At 40.2% G+C, this 16,439-nt stretch overlaps 5 protein-coding genes across 7 annotated transcripts in view; 3 read left to right on the top strand and 2 right to left on the bottom strand.

The window, feature by feature from the left end:
* Ino80 (chromatin-remodeling ATPase INO80) overlaps positions 1 to 16,439 on the bottom strand; it is a 42,667-nt gene that overhangs the window by 22,133 nt on the left and 4,095 nt on the right. Inside the window, exons 8-9 of one of the 2 annotated variants that reach the window (XM_070280983.1) lie at positions 16,264 to 16,431; positions 16,064 to 16,201 (exon numbers count right to left, since the gene is read on the bottom strand). In XM_070280983.1, the coding sequence (XP_070137084.1) occupies positions 16,106 to 16,201; positions 16,264 to 16,431 (264 nt within the window). In that variant the 3' untranslated portion in view covers positions 16,064 to 16,105. Of the gene's footprint in view, positions 1 to 16,063; positions 16,202 to 16,263; positions 16,432 to 16,439 lie in introns of those variants that run through there. The other variant, XM_017247811.3, reaches the window with a different exon arrangement.
* Positions 1,255 to 3,075, top strand: LOC122321592 (putative serine protease K12H4.7). Its single transcript, XM_043212163.2, has 5 exons — positions 1,255 to 1,504; positions 1,560 to 1,741; positions 1,812 to 2,279; positions 2,337 to 2,518; positions 2,572 to 3,075. Exons 1-5 carry the CDS (start codon positions 1,274 to 1,276, stop codon positions 2,988 to 2,990), a joined length of 1,482 nt encoding a protein of 493 aa, XP_043068098.1. The 5' UTR covers positions 1,255 to 1,273; the 3' UTR covers positions 2,991 to 3,075.
* On the top strand, positions 6,771 to 8,639 carry LOC108129650 (putative serine protease K12H4.7). Its single transcript, XM_070281947.1, has 5 exons — positions 6,771 to 7,034; positions 7,090 to 7,271; positions 7,342 to 7,809; positions 7,867 to 8,048; positions 8,102 to 8,639. The coding sequence occupies exons 1-5, from the start codon at positions 6,804 to 6,806 to the stop codon at positions 8,518 to 8,520; spliced, it is 1,482 nt and encodes a 493-aa protein (XP_070138048.1). The 5' UTR covers positions 6,771 to 6,803; the 3' UTR covers positions 8,521 to 8,639.
* LOC108129647 (putative serine protease K12H4.7) lies at positions 11,412 to 13,246 on the top strand. Its single transcript, XM_017247813.3, has 5 exons — positions 11,412 to 11,676; positions 11,735 to 11,916; positions 11,979 to 12,446; positions 12,509 to 12,690; positions 12,747 to 13,246. The coding sequence occupies exons 1-5, from the start codon at positions 11,446 to 11,448 to the stop codon at positions 13,151 to 13,153; spliced, it is 1,470 nt and encodes a 489-aa protein (XP_017103302.2). The 5' UTR covers positions 11,412 to 11,445; the 3' UTR covers positions 13,154 to 13,246.
* On the bottom strand, positions 14,899 to 16,195 carry LOC108129649 (probable transcriptional regulatory protein LSEI_1022). 2 transcript variants are annotated; one of them, XM_070280984.1, is made up of 2 exons: positions 15,856 to 15,995; positions 14,899 to 15,802 (listed from the first exon to the last, which is right to left on the bottom strand). In XM_070280984.1, the coding sequence occupies exon 2, from the start codon at positions 15,674 to 15,676 to the stop codon at positions 15,113 to 15,115; it is 564 nt and encodes a 187-aa protein (XP_070137085.1). In that variant the 5' UTR covers positions 15,677 to 15,802; positions 15,856 to 15,995; the 3' UTR covers positions 14,899 to 15,112. The 2 variants fall into 2 exon arrangements, with proteins under 2 accessions (XP_070137085.1, XP_017103305.2); XM_017247816.3 differs by having other exon boundaries at positions 14,899 to 16,195.

Below are 16,439 nucleotides of genomic sequence, written 5' to 3'. Positions count from 1 at the left end.
CTGTTCCATTAAAAGTAAATATTTTAAAGTCCTCAGACTGTAATGGCGAAAGTTCTAATATTCAAGCTTTTACACAGCGCCTTAGCGTATGCAATGAAAAATCTTTTATACTAAACACGAGCCTGCTTAGTAAGCAGGCTTACACAACTAATTTCAACTAGAAAATAAACTGTTAAGAAGTAAAGAGGACGTTTGTACTGATTTTATTATTAAATTATCATCTCAATTCGAACTTAAATATTTTTCATTAAAAAAAATATTTACAAAGACACAAGCCTATGAATAATTGTTCGGGGTTTTTAATTCTTTACAAACTTTAAGTATTATTTAATAAATTTATTAATTAATTTTTCCTTTCTCGCGAACTTTATAAAAAGTTCACTGTACTTGATAAGGCAACCGATGAACATGATAATTGATTACGTTTGTTGAGGTGGTTTTATGTCTAGATACCTCTCTCTTACATCATGATAACACCCCAGACTGTTGTCCAAGGAACGTAAACAAATATATATTTTTAAACAAAAAGTAGTATTGATTGTTTATAATGAGTTTAATAGGCCATTGAAGATGATAGCATTGGCTCGTGTAAAGTGTACACTGTCCAACGAGGTAACGATTGGGGCAGTCCACTTATTGGTTATATTTTTAAACAATTTCAGATTTATTTGAAACCATTTACAATATTTTTTGTTTAATAAAATCGATTACAATATTATTTGATATCTTCTGTTTTACCAGCTTTGTCGTCTATTTCTAACTAAGTACATTTTTTATAATTTTTCCAACTATGATAAAAAGTAAAACTCCACATAGAATTTTATGATTGAAAAAGCATTATCCATTTTTTATATCTAAACAAATTCTTAACTTGGGTCCTTTTTCTCCTGATTTCTCCAAATTACATAAGGAAAGTGAAGACTTTAATTGTACTTATTGGGAACCTCATTACCTATATTAAAATTTCTAAGATATAACTAATCTGACAAAAACAAGTCAATTAGTCTATTAAATAAGATGTTATTCAAACTATAACTAGGAATTTTAATGAACGTAGCCGCGGCAACGTGATGTAACACGTGAGCCAAACGAAGAACACTTGACTTTATCAGAGCCATATATTTTCCCATATTTGTTTGCCTTCCAATTAAGTCCCTTCAAAGGCCCTATCTTCAAATGACTAAAGCGCATTCCGGCAGCGAATATTTTTTGAATAAATAGTCCACCCATTCGATGAGGAAATCATTCGCAAACTTGTGAACTATCCAGCAATATGAAGTATTTTCTCGGAGCTTTAGCCATACTGGCTGTCCTGTCTCCCCCCACTGCAGCCGCCAGGTTGAGAGAACCAAAGCCCAAGGCCAATGCCTTTGTTAAAACCCTGAGGAACCTGCACAGAGGTCGTCCGCAAGAGCTAATAATGTCTAGAGCCAAGGCTCAAGAGCGCTGGATCACCCAGAAGTTGGACAACTTTGATGACAGCAACAATGCCACTTGGAAGGATGTAAGAATCCTAAGGATCTAAGGTATCCCTTAGATTTACCCGTTTTTTTTACCAGCGCATCCTGATCAACGAGAAGCACTTTGTCGAGGGATCGCCCATCTTCATCTACCTTGGCGGCGAATGGGAGATCCAACCCTGGGACATTACCTCCGGCCTCTTGGCGGACATTACCAAGAAACACACTGGTACCATCATCACTACCGAGCACCGATTCTTCGGCAAGAGCATTCCCATAACGTGAGTGTCTCCCATTAGATATCCCTGATTAATTTGAATTATCACTATATAAATAATCATTTTTAAACAGCCCACTTTCCACCGAAAACCTCCAAAAGTATCAAAGCGTCAACCAGGCTCTGGCCGACGTCATCAACGTTATCAACACCCTGAAAGAGGAGGACAAGTATAAAAAATCCAAGGTTTTGATCGCTGGCTGCTCCTACTCCGCCAGCATGGCCACCTGGATCCGTAAACTGTACCCTGACATTATTTTGGGCAGCTGGGCTTCTTCGGCTCCGATAGTGGCCAAGGTAGACTTCAAGGATTACTTCAAAGTGGTTGGTGAGTCGTACAAGACTCTTGGAGGACAGAGTTGCTACGATTTGATCAAGAACGCCACCTCCTACTATGAGGATCTCTTCGCAAACGGAAAGGGAGACCAGGCCAAGAAGGAGCTTAACTTGTGCGAAGAGTTCAATTCTGACAACAAAAGGGATCGTTGGCAAATATTCAGCACCATTGCCAACATTTTTGCAGGAATCGCCCAGTATCAAGTGTAAGTAGCACAACCACACCAGTACCTTCGACTTCTTAATTAAATAAAATCCCATAGTCCGGCGAATAAGGACATTTCCAACGCGTGCTCGAAGCTAAGGGGCTTCAGCGACGATGACGCTGAGGCGCTGTCCAAGTTCGTTAACTGGAAAGTTCATGAAGACACTGGCGAGTGCATCAGTGCCACCTTCGACGGAACTACAGGATACTATGAATGGTCCAAGGACAACTACGAAGATAGTAAGTATTGAAAGAAACATTCAGTTGAGACATTTTCTAATAAACAAAATCAGGCGACCTGCCCTGGTTCTTCCAGACCTGCAGCGAGTTTGGATGGTTCCAATCTTCCGGTAGCAGTCAGCAACCCTTCGGATCCTCCTTCCCGTCCAAGCTTTACGAAGACACCTGCAAAGTAGTCTTTGGCTCCAAGTACGACACTGCTGGAATAAACGCCAACGCCAAGGCAACCAACGCCGAGTTCGGAGGACTGGACATCGACGTCTCCAACGTATACTGGGTGCAGGGTGGACTCGATGGCTGGAAGAAGGTGGGAGCCGGAGTGCCGCAAGGTGCAACCATCATTCCACAGGCGGCTCACTGCTCCGACCTTGGTTCGATCTCCGCCAACGATAGTCCCGAACTGGTGGCCTCCAAGCAGAAGGTTATCGCTCTGTACGATGCGTGGTTGGCGGAAGCCGATCTTGAAATTTGAGAGTTTTCGTCTGAGAGATTTGAAAACTATCCTCTTTTACCTATTACGTACCTTTAAGCGGTCTCAAAAACCCTCAAGCATCTAATGTCTCAATAAAACAAATAATATAACTTTAATAAGAAATCTTTTAATTACCCTACAAAATTTCTGTCGCCCTTAGAGAAAAATGCATAAAATTTAAAGCATTCTATTATAGTTATACACGGGATTCTTATAACTACGGTTTCAGTAAAACATAAGACTTGAAAAGGATTGAAATTTATAAATTTAAATGAAAATTGAATTCATTATTTTTACACCGTTGCAGAATTGTTTATTTGTTTGAAATTATAGATCAATTTAAAAAAAAAAGTAAAGCCTAGCAAAAAAGAGTATGCGGTACTTTCTGCCTAGAAGGGCCTGGGATCCATGTGAATGGTGATATATATTTAGACCATTGTGTACAAAGTCATAGTCAGCGTCGCCATCTCAGTCGGTTCAGTCAGTCTTTCAGTTTTGAAGCTATCGGCTATCAACCTTGTACGAAAAGTTTTCTTTTTCTCCGCTGCACGGTTCAGTTGACTACAATCTACCTACATAAAATTGTCATATAATCGATCAAAAATTTCATAAATTTGGGGGGTTTTTAATTAAGAAATTGAAAAATTCTATGTATTTTTCTTTTGTTTTATTGATTCAACATCTTGTGCGGATCTTACATTTTATGTATATGGATTGGGCGACCATTTCCTAGAGCTGTCATATAACTGCAAGATCGGAAAAGTCTTTACTTTCATGATTGTGTGATAATATTTTACTGGTCATAATACCTATTAAATAGATCTTAAACTTCTTATTCTTAATAGAATCGACTCCCGATGTATGTATATTATATATGCGACTCGATTATACCATTTTCACACACATTTAACTGCAAGGGTACTTCGACGACTTTGGTTCCGCCCAAAATTAGTACTCCATTCTTGTTTGTTATACAGGGTGACAATAAACAACCCGGACAAACATTTTTGATCATAACTTTTTAAGGAACTGTATTTGAGAAAAAATGCAGATACACAACTATTAAATAGGTATTGTGTTAACTTATATTCAGCTGGTTTCGTAGTGGCTTCCTTGGGCTGCGATGCAGAGCCCTAAACGTTTCTGGAAATTTAGCGCAATGGGCCGCAGGAGGTTCTTCCGATAATCGATCCCATTCTCGGAGCAATGATTGCTTCAGCGCCTCCAAACTTATGTGGCATTAAGCACATGCCCTGGACTCCAAAATAGACCACACACTATAGTCCATCGGATTAAGATCTGGCGAGTAAGGTGACCGTTCACTGCATGTGATAAAGTCCGGGAAATTGGCTTTGCACCAGTCCTGAGTCAATTTGGCTCTATGGGCTGACGCTGAATCCTGTTGAAACGTCAACTCCGTATCACCGAAGTCATTCGTAAGAAGATGCATTTTTTGGAGCTTGTAGGGCTGGAGATTAAGTTCATTTTTTGCTATCTACCAAACACTTTCTCGATTCACTCCCATTTTACGGGCTATTTTTCTGACCGAGACTCTGCAATTCCGAGTGATCCGCGTCTTCACTATCTGGCGAATTCTGGAAGTGTTAGCGGTAAGTGTCTGCCTCGTCCGGGACGGTCACCTTCATGGCCAAGCTCATTAAATCGCCGGATAGCGTCAGAGACCGTTTGTTTTGGTATTCCAAGCAAACGAACAATGTCGCATTGGCGATTTCCTTGTTGAAACAGTTTTAAAATTTCACTACGATTTTTAGACATCCCGAAACAAATATCAAATTGATGGGAATCCCAAAAATGTAAATATATTTGTTTTAGAAAAGTACAAGCTATCGATAAATGCATTTTTTTAAGGTCTGCATCATAATACATTTATAATAGATTGCTTCAAAGTTTGTCCGGGTTATTTATTGTCACCCTGTATAGATTTTAAAAAGATTTATTTTGAAAAAAACGGCTTTAAACAATCATGGATCACCGCAAAGGTTATGGAAACATTAAATTTATGCATGGAGTAAAAATAAAAAGATTTCTTAAAGATTTTTATAATCCGTAGCAACCTAATCGAAAATTGCAAAACTTTTGGGATCTTGAAATGTGTAAATTTTTTTTTCCAAAGGCATATATTTTCCAGATATTTTGTATATATTCTGAATTTTATTGCATAAAATTTCTTTTATACATATGCTAAAACTATATTATTTACAATAGTAATAGAAATTGCTGTTACAAAACTTACTGCTTGGCTAGCAATTACTTAAGCACACTTTATTAAAAGTTCACTGTACTTGATAAGGAAATCGATGAAAAGATAATTTTATTACGTTTATTGAGGTGGCTTCATTTTGAGACACCCCTCTCTTACATCATGATAATACTTCAGGCTTTTGAACAAAGAAGGCAAATAAAAAGGTGTTTGTTTAATAAACGGTAGTAAGGATTGTTTATAACGGGCTTAATTGGCCATTGAAAAATGATTTCATTGGCGTGTGCACACTGTCCAACGAGGCATTGATTGGGGCAGTCCAGTTATTCAATAAGCATATGGCGGTTGAATAAAGGTCTCAAAAATAATTCAAAATATTGAAGTGTTTCAAAATATTATCTATAGGGAATAGATTCACTAATTTTTGATGGTGTTCCTCTAGAAAATCGGATCGATTTTAGCAAAGATGTGGGCATTGTTCCGCCTGATATATAAATATCCTACTTTTTGCAAGGGACTCCTCCATGGGAAAATCCGAAAAATATGGATCAAAAATATCGTTCAGAGGTTTTGATGCAGATTGATGGAGAATCGATCCACAAATCATTTGAGGTATTCCGTTAAAGGATCGGATGAAAATTAACCAAGATATGGGCATTGTTCTGCATCATATATGAATATACTACTTTTTGCAAGGGACTCCATAGGAAAATCCGAAAAATATGGATCAAAAATATCGTTCAGAGGTTTTGATGCAGATTGATGGAGAATCGATCCAAAAATTATTTGAGGTATTCCGTTAAAGGATCGGATGCGAATTAACCAAGATATGGGCATTGTTCTGCATCATATATGAATATACTACTTTTTGCAAGGGACTCCATAGGAAAATCCGAAAAATATGGATCAAAAATTTCGTTCAGAGGTTTTGATGCAGATTGATGGAGAATCGATCCAAAAATTATTTGAGGTATTCCGTTAAAGGATCGGATGCAAATTAACCAAGATATGGGCATTGTTCTGCCTCATATATGAATATACTACTTTTTGCAAGGGACTCCATAGGAAAATCCGAAAAATATGGATCAAAAATTCCGTTCAGAGGTTTTGATGCAGATTGGTGGAGAATCGTTCCACATATAATTTGATTTACGTATTCCGTAAAAGGATCGGATGAAAATTGAACAAGATATGAGCTTTGTTTGGCCTCATATACGAATATCATACTTTTTGCAAGGGACTCCAGTAGAAAAATCGGAAAAATATAGGTCGAAATTTTCGTTAAGAGGTTTGGGAACAAATCCCACAAACAAGATTAGACTATTAAATAAGAAGTTATACAAGTTTTTAACTGGAAACTCTTATGAACGTATGTAGGTTCGGCAACGTGATGTAACACGTGAGCCGACGAAGAACCCTTGACTTTATCAGAGCCATATATTTTCCCATATTTGTTTGCTTTCTAATTAAGTCCCTTCAAAGGCCCTATCTTCAAAAGACTAAAGCGCATTCGGGCAGCGAATATTTTTTGAATAAATAGTCCACCCATTCGATGGGGAAATCATTCGCAAACTTGTGAACTATCCAGCAATATGAAGTATTTTCTCGGAGCTCTAGCCATTCTGGCTGTCCTGTCGCCTCTCACTGCAGCCGCCAGGTTAGGGGAACCAAAGCCCAAGGCCAATGCCTTTATTAAAACCCTGAGGGACCTGCACCGAGGTCGTCCTCAAGAGCTTATAATGTCTAGAGCCAAGGCTCAAGAGCGCTGGATCACCCAGAAGTTGGACAACTTTGATGACAGCAACAATGCCACTTGGAAGGATGTAAGAATCCTAAGGATCTAAGGTATCCCTTAGATTTACCCGTTTTTTTTAACAGCGCATCCTGATCAACGAGAAGCACTTTGTCGAGGGATCGCCCATCTTCATCTACCTTGGCGGCGAATGGGAGATCCAACCCTGGGACATTACCTCCGGCCTCTTGGCGGACATTACCAAGAAACACACTGGTACCATCATCACTACCGAGCACCGATTCTTCGGCAAGAGCATTCCCATAACGTAAGTGTCTCCCATTAGATATCCCTGATTAATTTGAATTATCACTATATAAATAATCATTTTTAAACAGCCCACTTTCCACCGAAAACCTCCAAAAGTATCAAAGCGTCAACCAGGCTCTGGCAGACGTCATCAACGTTATCAACACCCTGAAAGAGGAGGACAAGTATAAGGACTCCAAGGTTTTGATCGCTGGCTGCTCCTACTCCGCCAGTATGGCCACCTGGATCCGTAAGCTATATCCTGACATTATTTTGGGCAGCTGGGCTTCTTCCGCTCCGATAGTGGCCAAGGTAGACTTCAAGGATTACTTCAAAGTGGTTGGTGAGTCGTACAAGACTCTTGGAGGACAGAGTTGCTACGATTTGATCAAGAACGCCACCTCCTACTACGAGGATCTTTTCGCAAACGGAAAGGGAGACCAGGCCAAGAAGGAGCTCAACTTATGCGAGGAGTTCAATTCTGACAACAAAAGGGATCGTTGGCAAATATTCAGCACCATTGCCAACATTTTTGCAGGAATCGCCCAGTATCAAGTGTAAGTAGCACAACCACACCAGTACCTTCGACTTCTTAATTAAATAAAATCCCATAGTCCGGCGAACAAGGACATTTCCAACGCATGCTCGAAGCTGAGGGGCTTCAGCGACGATGACGCTGAGGCGCTGTCCAAGTTCGTTAACTGGAAAGTTCATGAAGACACTGGCGAGTGCATCAGTGCTACCTTCGACGGAACTACGGGATACTATGAATGGTCCAAGGACAACTACGAAGATAGTAAGTATTCCAAGAAACATTCAATTGAGACATTTTCTAATAAACAAAATCAGGCGACCTGCCCTGGTTCTTCCAGACCTGCAGCGAGTTCGGATGGTTCCAGTCTTCCGGTAGCAGTCAGCAACCCTTCGGATCCTCCTTCCCGTCCAAGCTTTACGAAGACACCTGCAAAGTAGTTTTTGGCTCCAAGTACGACACTGCTGGAATAAACGCCAACGCCAAGGCAACCAACGCCGAGTTCGGAGGACTGGACATCGACGTCTCCAACGTATACTGGGTGCAGGGGGGACTCGATGGCTGGAAGAAGGTGGGAGCCGGAGTCCCGCAAGGAGCAACCATCATCCCACAGGCGGCTCACTGCTCCGACCTTGGTTCGATCTCCGCCAACGATAGTCCCGAACTGGTCGCCTCCAAGCAGAAGGTTATCGCTCTGTACGATGCGTGGTTGGCGGCAGCCAATCTTGAAATCTGAGAGTTTTCATCTTAAAAATTTGAAAACGATTCTCTCTTACTTTTTATGTTTCTTTAAAGTTTAAACGGTCTCAAAGACTAATGTTGGTCTCAATAAAACAAAAATTTACTATAATAGAACATCTTTTGATTATCCTGAAAATATTTCCATTGACTTTACAGAAAAAGTGCATACTTTTCTGCTGGCTTACTTACTTTTTGAGTACAAGGATATATTCCATTCCGTAGAATGTATGGTACAAGGGTACAGCAACGTTTTGGACTTCAAAAATTGAGTTTTGATTTATTTTGGTTAAAGGAGACGTACAACTTCGTTTAAAAAGGACATATTTTTTTATACAATATAAAAAGAAAAAGTTGTGACCCGAAATATATTATAAAAAGGATTTATGCCTTACATGTGCTTTGTCTAAAATTCGTCCCTTAAATGTTCAATTTTTTAAGTTTACTGTGAAGAGTTGAAGTTTAAAGTTTAAAAGAAAATAAAATTAATTTTTACCCTTACAAAGGGTATATCCATATTATGCTATTTATTTTGTTATTTGGTATTTGTAATTTTTAAAAATTTTAATTTTTTTTAAAAAAAAAAGATATGTATTTCTCAAACATCTCTAACGCTATTATAATAAACCTGACAAGATTTGTGATCTTTTAATGTATACTAAAAACTGTACAAAAGCTTTGGCGGTGAAGCCTCGGAGATTTATTTTATATATTTACCTTCTTTAGTATAAATTTCGATTTTTCTTTCTCTTTTTTAGCCATTACTCAAGCAAACTTTATTAAAAGTTCACTGTACTTGATAAGGAAATCAATGAAAAGATAATTTTATTACGTTTGTTGAGGTGGCTTCATTTCGAGACACCCCTTTCTTACATCATGATAATACTTCAGGCTTTTGAACAAAGAAGGCAAATAAAAAGGTGTTTGTTTAATAAATGGTAGGTAAGGATTGTTTATAACGGGCTTAATTAGCCATTGAAAAATGATTTCATTGGCGTGTGCACACTGTCCAACGAGGCATTGATTGGGGCAGTCCAGTTATTCAATAAGCATATGGCGGTTGAATAAAGGTCTCAGAATTAATCTAAAGCGATGAAGACAGTTTTTTTTTTCTTTCTTCCAAAAGTATTTCAAAATATGATCTATAGGGAATAGATCCATTAATTTTTTAAGGTAACCCCCTAGAAAATCGGATTGATTTTGGCAAAGATATGGGCTTTTCTCTGCCTCATATATATCCAGCTTTTTGCAAAAGAATCCATTAGGAAAATTCAGAAAAAAATATATACAACATTTCGTTTTCAGGTTTTGCTATAGTTACCAAGATATGGTTATGGTTTGCCGTTAACTATGAATATCCTGGATTTTAAAACGAAATATATCAAGAAAAATTGGAAATTTATCGACTCCATATTTTTTTTACAGGTATTTAAAGATTAGAGGAGAGGAATGGATCTCAAATCATTGGTACATTCAATCATTCTTTTTTCAGGACAAATTTGAATAAATTAGAGAAATATGTAAAATGAATCGATTACACTGCGCAGTTCTGTAGGGTAGAAATCAATAGTTCAAAATTTTTAGAGTTACTTTAGTAAATACACAACAAAGGGCGACAAAGGTCGATATAGCAGATTTTCTTCAATAAACCTTGTTATGAACCATTTCCTTTTGTTAAACTTTAATTTGAAGACATTTTTAAGATACCACATTAGTATTTTTATGGGCATACCAGTGTTTTTACATAACCGACTAACTAGTATGCTGAAAGCACCATTTTGGATCCCCGATTCAAAGGACGTGTATTTAAATCTAAAGAAGCGTACAAAAAATCAGTTCATAATTTAAAAACAAAATTGATATCCTTTTAATCGGCCGCTGCTCAGACTGAATCTGTTTTGATGGATAATGCGTGTCAAGTAAATCTGGAAGGATTATGACACAACTTTGCTAAAAGTCAGTAAGCATTCCAACTAGATAAATATCTAGCCGAGGAATACTTGTACATCATGCGAACAGATGATCCATTGGTCTGATGGGATCAGCGGGAATCCCAGTATTCGCTGTTATACGCATATATGATTAAACGGCCTTGTATAGTCGCCACATAGTAAGTATATATGTAGTAAGTAAGAAACTTGTATAGAAAGTTTAAAAATTAAACATGAAACATATATTATATTTTTGAAATTTCGTTGGCTTGATAATGCATTGACCAACCAGTGAGCAACTGAGCTTCTGATCAATGAGCAACTGAGCAATGTACAGTGAGCTCACTGAGCAATAGTTAGTAATGAATAGTAATAAATAGTTAGCAAGTGAGCAAGTGAGCAGTATGAGTTGGGGCAATTTATGAATGTCCTTTATTTTTATGAGAAATTTGAATAAATTAGAGAAATATGTAAAATAAATCGACTTCACTGCGTAGTCTTTAGGGTAGCAATCAATAGTTAAGACAGTTTAAGAGTTACTATAATAATTGCACAACAAAGGGCGTCAAAGGTCGATATAGCAGATTGTCTTCAATAAACCTTGTTATGAACCATTTCCTTTTGTGAAACTTTAATTTGAAGGCATTCTTAAGATACCACGGTAATATTTTTATGGGCATACCAGTGTTTTTACATAACCGACTAATTAGACCATTAAATAAGAAACTTATAAGACACTTATCCATGACTTTAACTAGGAAATCCAATGAACGTAGCTTCGGCAACGTGATGTAACACGTGAGCCGAACGAAGAACACTTGACTTTATCAGAGCCATATATTTTCTCATATTTGTTTGCCTTCCAATTAAGTCCCTTCAAAGGCCCTATCTTCAAATGACTAAAGCGCATTCCGGCAGCGAATATTTTTTGAATAAATAGTCCCCCCATTCGATGAGGAAATCATTCGCAAACTTGTGAACTATCTAGCAATATGAAGTATTTTCTCAGAGCTTTAGCCATCCTGGCTGTCCTGTCGTCTCTCACTGCAGCCGCAAGTTTGGGAGAACCGACGCCAGTAGCCAACGACTTTATCCGATCCTTCAATGACCTCCACAGAGGTCGTCCTGTCGAACCAACGATGACCCGTGCAAATGTTCAGGAACGGTGGATCACCCAGTGGTTGGACAACTTCGACGGGGACAACAACGCCACTTGGGACGATGTGAGTCACCCAAGATGCCATGGTAATTTCAACACTTATAAGCTTTCTTCCTTACCAGCGCATTCTGATCAACGAGGACTACTTCGTCGACGGGTCACCCATCTTCATCTACCTGGGCGGTGAGTGGAAGATCCAACCCGGTGACATTACCTCCGGACTCTGGGTAGACATTGCCAAGCAGCACAATGGTACGATCGTCACCACCGAGCACCGATTCTTTGGCGAAAGTCTTCCCATTACGTGAGTTTTTTCTTTTAAAATAGTTAGGACTTGAGTCCTAAATTCTAAAACGTTTCTTTTAGTCCGTTCTCGACCGAGAACCTCGAGAAATATCAAAGCGTAAATCAGGCCCTGGCCGATGTGATCAACATTATTGAGAACCTAAAGGAAGAGGACAAGTACAAGGACTCCAAGGTTGTTATTCATGGCTGCTCCTACTCTGCAACCATGGCTACCTGGATCCGTAAACTTCACCCAGACGTTATTGTGGGAAGCTGGGCTTCCTCGGCTCCGCTGTTGGCCAAGGTAGACTTTAAGGAATACTTCAAAGTTATCGGCGATTCGTACAGGATCCTTGGAGGACAGTATTGCTACGATTTGATCAACAATGCCACATCCTACTACGAGGATCTCTTCGCGAACGGAAAGGGAGACCAGGCCAAGAAGGAGCTCAACTTGTGCAGCAACTTCGATGTGGACAACAAAAGGGACCGTTGGCAAATATTTAGCACCATTGCCAATATTTTCGCCGGAATCGCTCAATACCAAAAGTAAGTAGCTCTGTTGTAGACAACCAACAAGGTTAAATTTTTACGATTGTCATGTTCATTAGTCCAGCGAATTATGACATCGCCCAGTACTGCTCGGTGCTGAGGAGCTTCAGTGATGATGACTCTGTGGCCCTTTCCAAGTTTATTAACTGGAGAATCCATGAACACACCGGCCAGTGCATCAGTGCCACCTTTAAAGGAACTACAGATTATTATGAATGGTCCAAGGATAACTACCAAGACAGTAAGCTCTTTGAATACAAAAACGTTGAACAACTTTTGACCAACCATCGATTTCAGGTACCCTTCCCTGGGTCTTCCAGACCTGCAGCGAGTTCGGCTGGTTCCAGTCTTCCGGTAGCAGGCAGCAACCCTTCGGATCCACCTTCCCATCCAAGCTTTACGAGGACACCTGCGAGGCAGTCTTTGGCTCCAAATACAACACTGCTGGAATTCGAGCCAATGCCAAGGCAACTAACGCTGAATTCGGAGGTATAGACATCGACGTCACCAATGTGTATTGGGTGCAGGGTCAGCTCGACGGTTGGAGAAAGGTGGGAGCCGGAGTCCCGCAAGGAGCAACCATCATCCCATACGCCTCCCACTGCCCGGATGGAGGATCCATCTCCGCCAGTGATAGTCCCGAATTGGTGGCTTCCAAGCAGAAGATTATCGCTCTGGTGGCTCAATGGCTGGAGGAAGCCTAATCCGATATAGTTTGATTTACATATATCTCAAAAGATTAGGTCAATTTTCCGTTTTTGGAAGTACGATATCCCTTATTCTTTAATGTATACCTAACCTACAAGCCTTTAAAAGATATAATCACAAACATTTGGTCTCAATAAAAAAAATAAGAAATATAAACCTTATCTTTTTAATATTAGCCAAGAGGTATTCCAGCATAACCCAGTTCTTCTCTATTCAAGATTCTTAATCAGCCTTTGTTATTTCCAAGCTCAAGGTATTTGCAAAAATGATGCAATAAAACTGAAAATTTATGTAGCCCACAAATCCATCAAAAATATTTGAAAAGGTGTGACCACTACGACAGCCCCTCACGGACCCGAAAAACGATGGGGTTGAGGGGGCCCGAGGGTTCTCCTACACCCAATGTATTGCACTAAATCCAGAAACGTGCTGGGCATATCAAGATCCCTAGACAGCCGGCTACTTAAAGACTTTGCAATGCTTTAGAAAATGTCATAAATCTTGGGAGCCGAATCCGAATCCGAATCGAGTCACGCATTATAATGACCTGACCAGACCAGGCCCCAACAGATCCCCAGTCTACTTGGCTTTCTTATAAATAGCATTAAGTACAATTAATTCGTGGGTCTCGTATCGTTTAAACTGTAACTGGTACAGTTCTTTTTCCGCTTTCAAAGGTTTGGTTTTTTTTTTAGAAAACCTTAAAGTCCAAGAAATGCCAAAGTGTTGAGTTGCTGGTCAAATTATTTTGGTATGCACCACGGACATGAACAGGAAATACTTTTGCCGATGTTGAGGACAAAAGGGGAATTTTTTCGTTGGTGTTTGAGAAATTATATTGAAACAGAAATAAAAATTCTTGCCATAATTTGAAAGTTTATCGAAATTGGCTTCCTTCTGAGATAAATTTGTATTATTTTTGCTGAGAATAGCAGCTATATTTTGTACAAAACAAGTTATATTTAAAATTTAGTAAGTTGGCTTAAATAATCTCTACAATTTCTAAATCATCCTCGAAGATCTTGATCTTCTTGGACCTCTTTCAAAGATCCGCTGGTGGAGAACAATCAAAGACGAAAAATACCAAGATTGAATTAGTCAGCACAAGCCATAAACCTGGGAGAACGAGATGAAAACAAAGGTCTGAGCCTGAGAACCTGGCAATAAAATGACAGAAGAGTAGGAGCCGAAACCAAATTACTCTCGACCAGGGTGCGCAAATAACAAATCAAAACCGGTGACAAAATGATTTAGGAACCGGGCAAAAACGTTCACACGGAGCTGCCGATGCCAGAGGATCATGGCCATAGCCGATGAAATCGAATGAGAGACGGGCTGGTGGCTGGTGGCTGGGGGAGCAACATGCAAAGATTCTGTTCGATATTGTATCCTTTTCGGGCTGAGCATTCCTCTACGTGGCTGCCGAACTTGGCCGGATTGGTGGGTCTCATTGTTAAGAAGCGATAAAGATCACAAGAGTAAATCATGGCCATCGAGCCCCTTGATCCCCCTGGCCAAGATTCAGCCTTGACTGCTGCAATGCATGAACAAGTAGTTGAGCAAATGGATACACGAACCACACAGGGTTTTTCCGTGTCGCAGTGGCTTTTCATTTTCAACCAACTCTTGGGTATGGGTAATGGCTTTCAATGTCAATGACGATGAGGAAGACTTAGTTCTCTCCCTCTGTCTATGAAGAAGACTCACTGGAATATGCTTTTTTTTTGCATCCTATCAAACCTCAAGTAATGAATGTTTATTTGAATGCATTTATACATGAAGTTTTCTATTGTAATCTATAATGTACATGTGTTAGATAAAAAATAGTTCCTTGAGAACAGATTTCAAATATTTTAAAAATTATTCTTAAGCAGATTAGCTGATTACTTTTAATTTAATCACTGTTACCAACTGTTCAATCACCTATCCTATCTGTTATCAACTCTAATTCTTTACTAAACACGCACATTGTCATAAACTCTTACAACATCATGGTCCTGCTGGAGCTGTTCGAGGAACTCCTTGTAGCGCTTCAGTTGTCGCTCGGGGAGCTGGACCAGCGCCTTTTTCGGGCTGTGCCCCAGCTCGGAGTGAGTGATCTTGTAGCCACAATCCCTGAGCTTGGCTTTAACCTCGCGCAGGTCCAGTGGAGCACACTGAAAGGTGACGGTGCCCTTCTCGTAGCTGTTTGTGGTGACACTCGTGGCCTTGCACCACAAGGCATCTGTTTGCAGGGTCTGATTGAAGTCCTCGAGGCTCAACAGCACCTTGTCCGGGAGAACGGCTTCTATGAAGCCAGCTTCTTTGAACAAATGGCGATTGACGAAGCGAGCTTTATGCTGCCTTAGTATGACTGACAATCGAAGCCTCAGGTCACTGAGATTATCAGTCCTGGCTTTGCAAATCAGCCCCACAGCCTGGCGGCCGTAGTCTATGGGCAGGATGTAGGTGGTCTGATTCCGCTCGTAAAGCTCGCACTCTCGCAGGATTCGCTGCACCCGGCTGTAGGGCAACTGCATAGGAGACAGGCGAACTCTCAGCTCTGAATTTCGCTCGGGATCGATGGAGCCACCACCACGATGAACAGCCAGACGCAGCTCATGGGCCAGTCGCACCTCGTCGGGGGTGTCCGCGTCGAATTGAATCTGTTTGGTGCTTCGTGGAGTGATATATGAGGCAGGTCTGTCTGTGAACTCACTCGAGCTCCTCGATCCGTATGTTGGAGCCCATCGCACCCGCTTCACGGCCATCTCGTACTCCTCCTCGGGCAGCTGGATATCCAGGCCATTGCGCTTGTCGTTCTCCAGCTTGGGAGAATCTGACCGCGTAAGTGTCGGCTTTGGGCGATATGGCGTCACACTTGCCCTCAGCTGTGGCAGCTTCGAGGACAAACGCTGATCCATTGGTTCTAGGCAGCGGTTTTTCGACATGATGCGCTTACTTTAAATTTAGATTACAAATGATTTCCCTGCGAGGTCAAATAGAATGCTAATGCACGAACGATTTTTATGATAGATATCTTCTAGAAAAAGCCTACCCTTTTCCTAATAAAGTAGCTACTAAAGTATGAAAAATTATAAAGAATATATCTGATCTGAGTACTTACCGTATCGGCTGCTGTTAAATTAATGCCAAGCCCTCCAGCTCGGGTAGACAGTAGGAACACAAAGATATCCGCTCGTGTCTGAAAATCGGCAACCATATCCCGACGAGCTGAGATCTTACTTGAGCCGTCCAATCGCATATAACGATGCTTTCGGTGCCACATGTATTCCTAAAAAA

The sequence above is a fragment of the Drosophila bipectinata genome, chromosome 3R, assembly GCF_030179905.1.
Source record: "Drosophila bipectinata strain 14024-0381.07 chromosome 3R, DbipHiC1v2, whole genome shotgun sequence".
NCBI classification, from domain to species: Eukaryota; Metazoa; Arthropoda; class Insecta; order Diptera; family Drosophilidae; genus Drosophila; species Drosophila bipectinata.
This window is presented reverse-complemented; position numbering and strand designations above follow the sequence as displayed.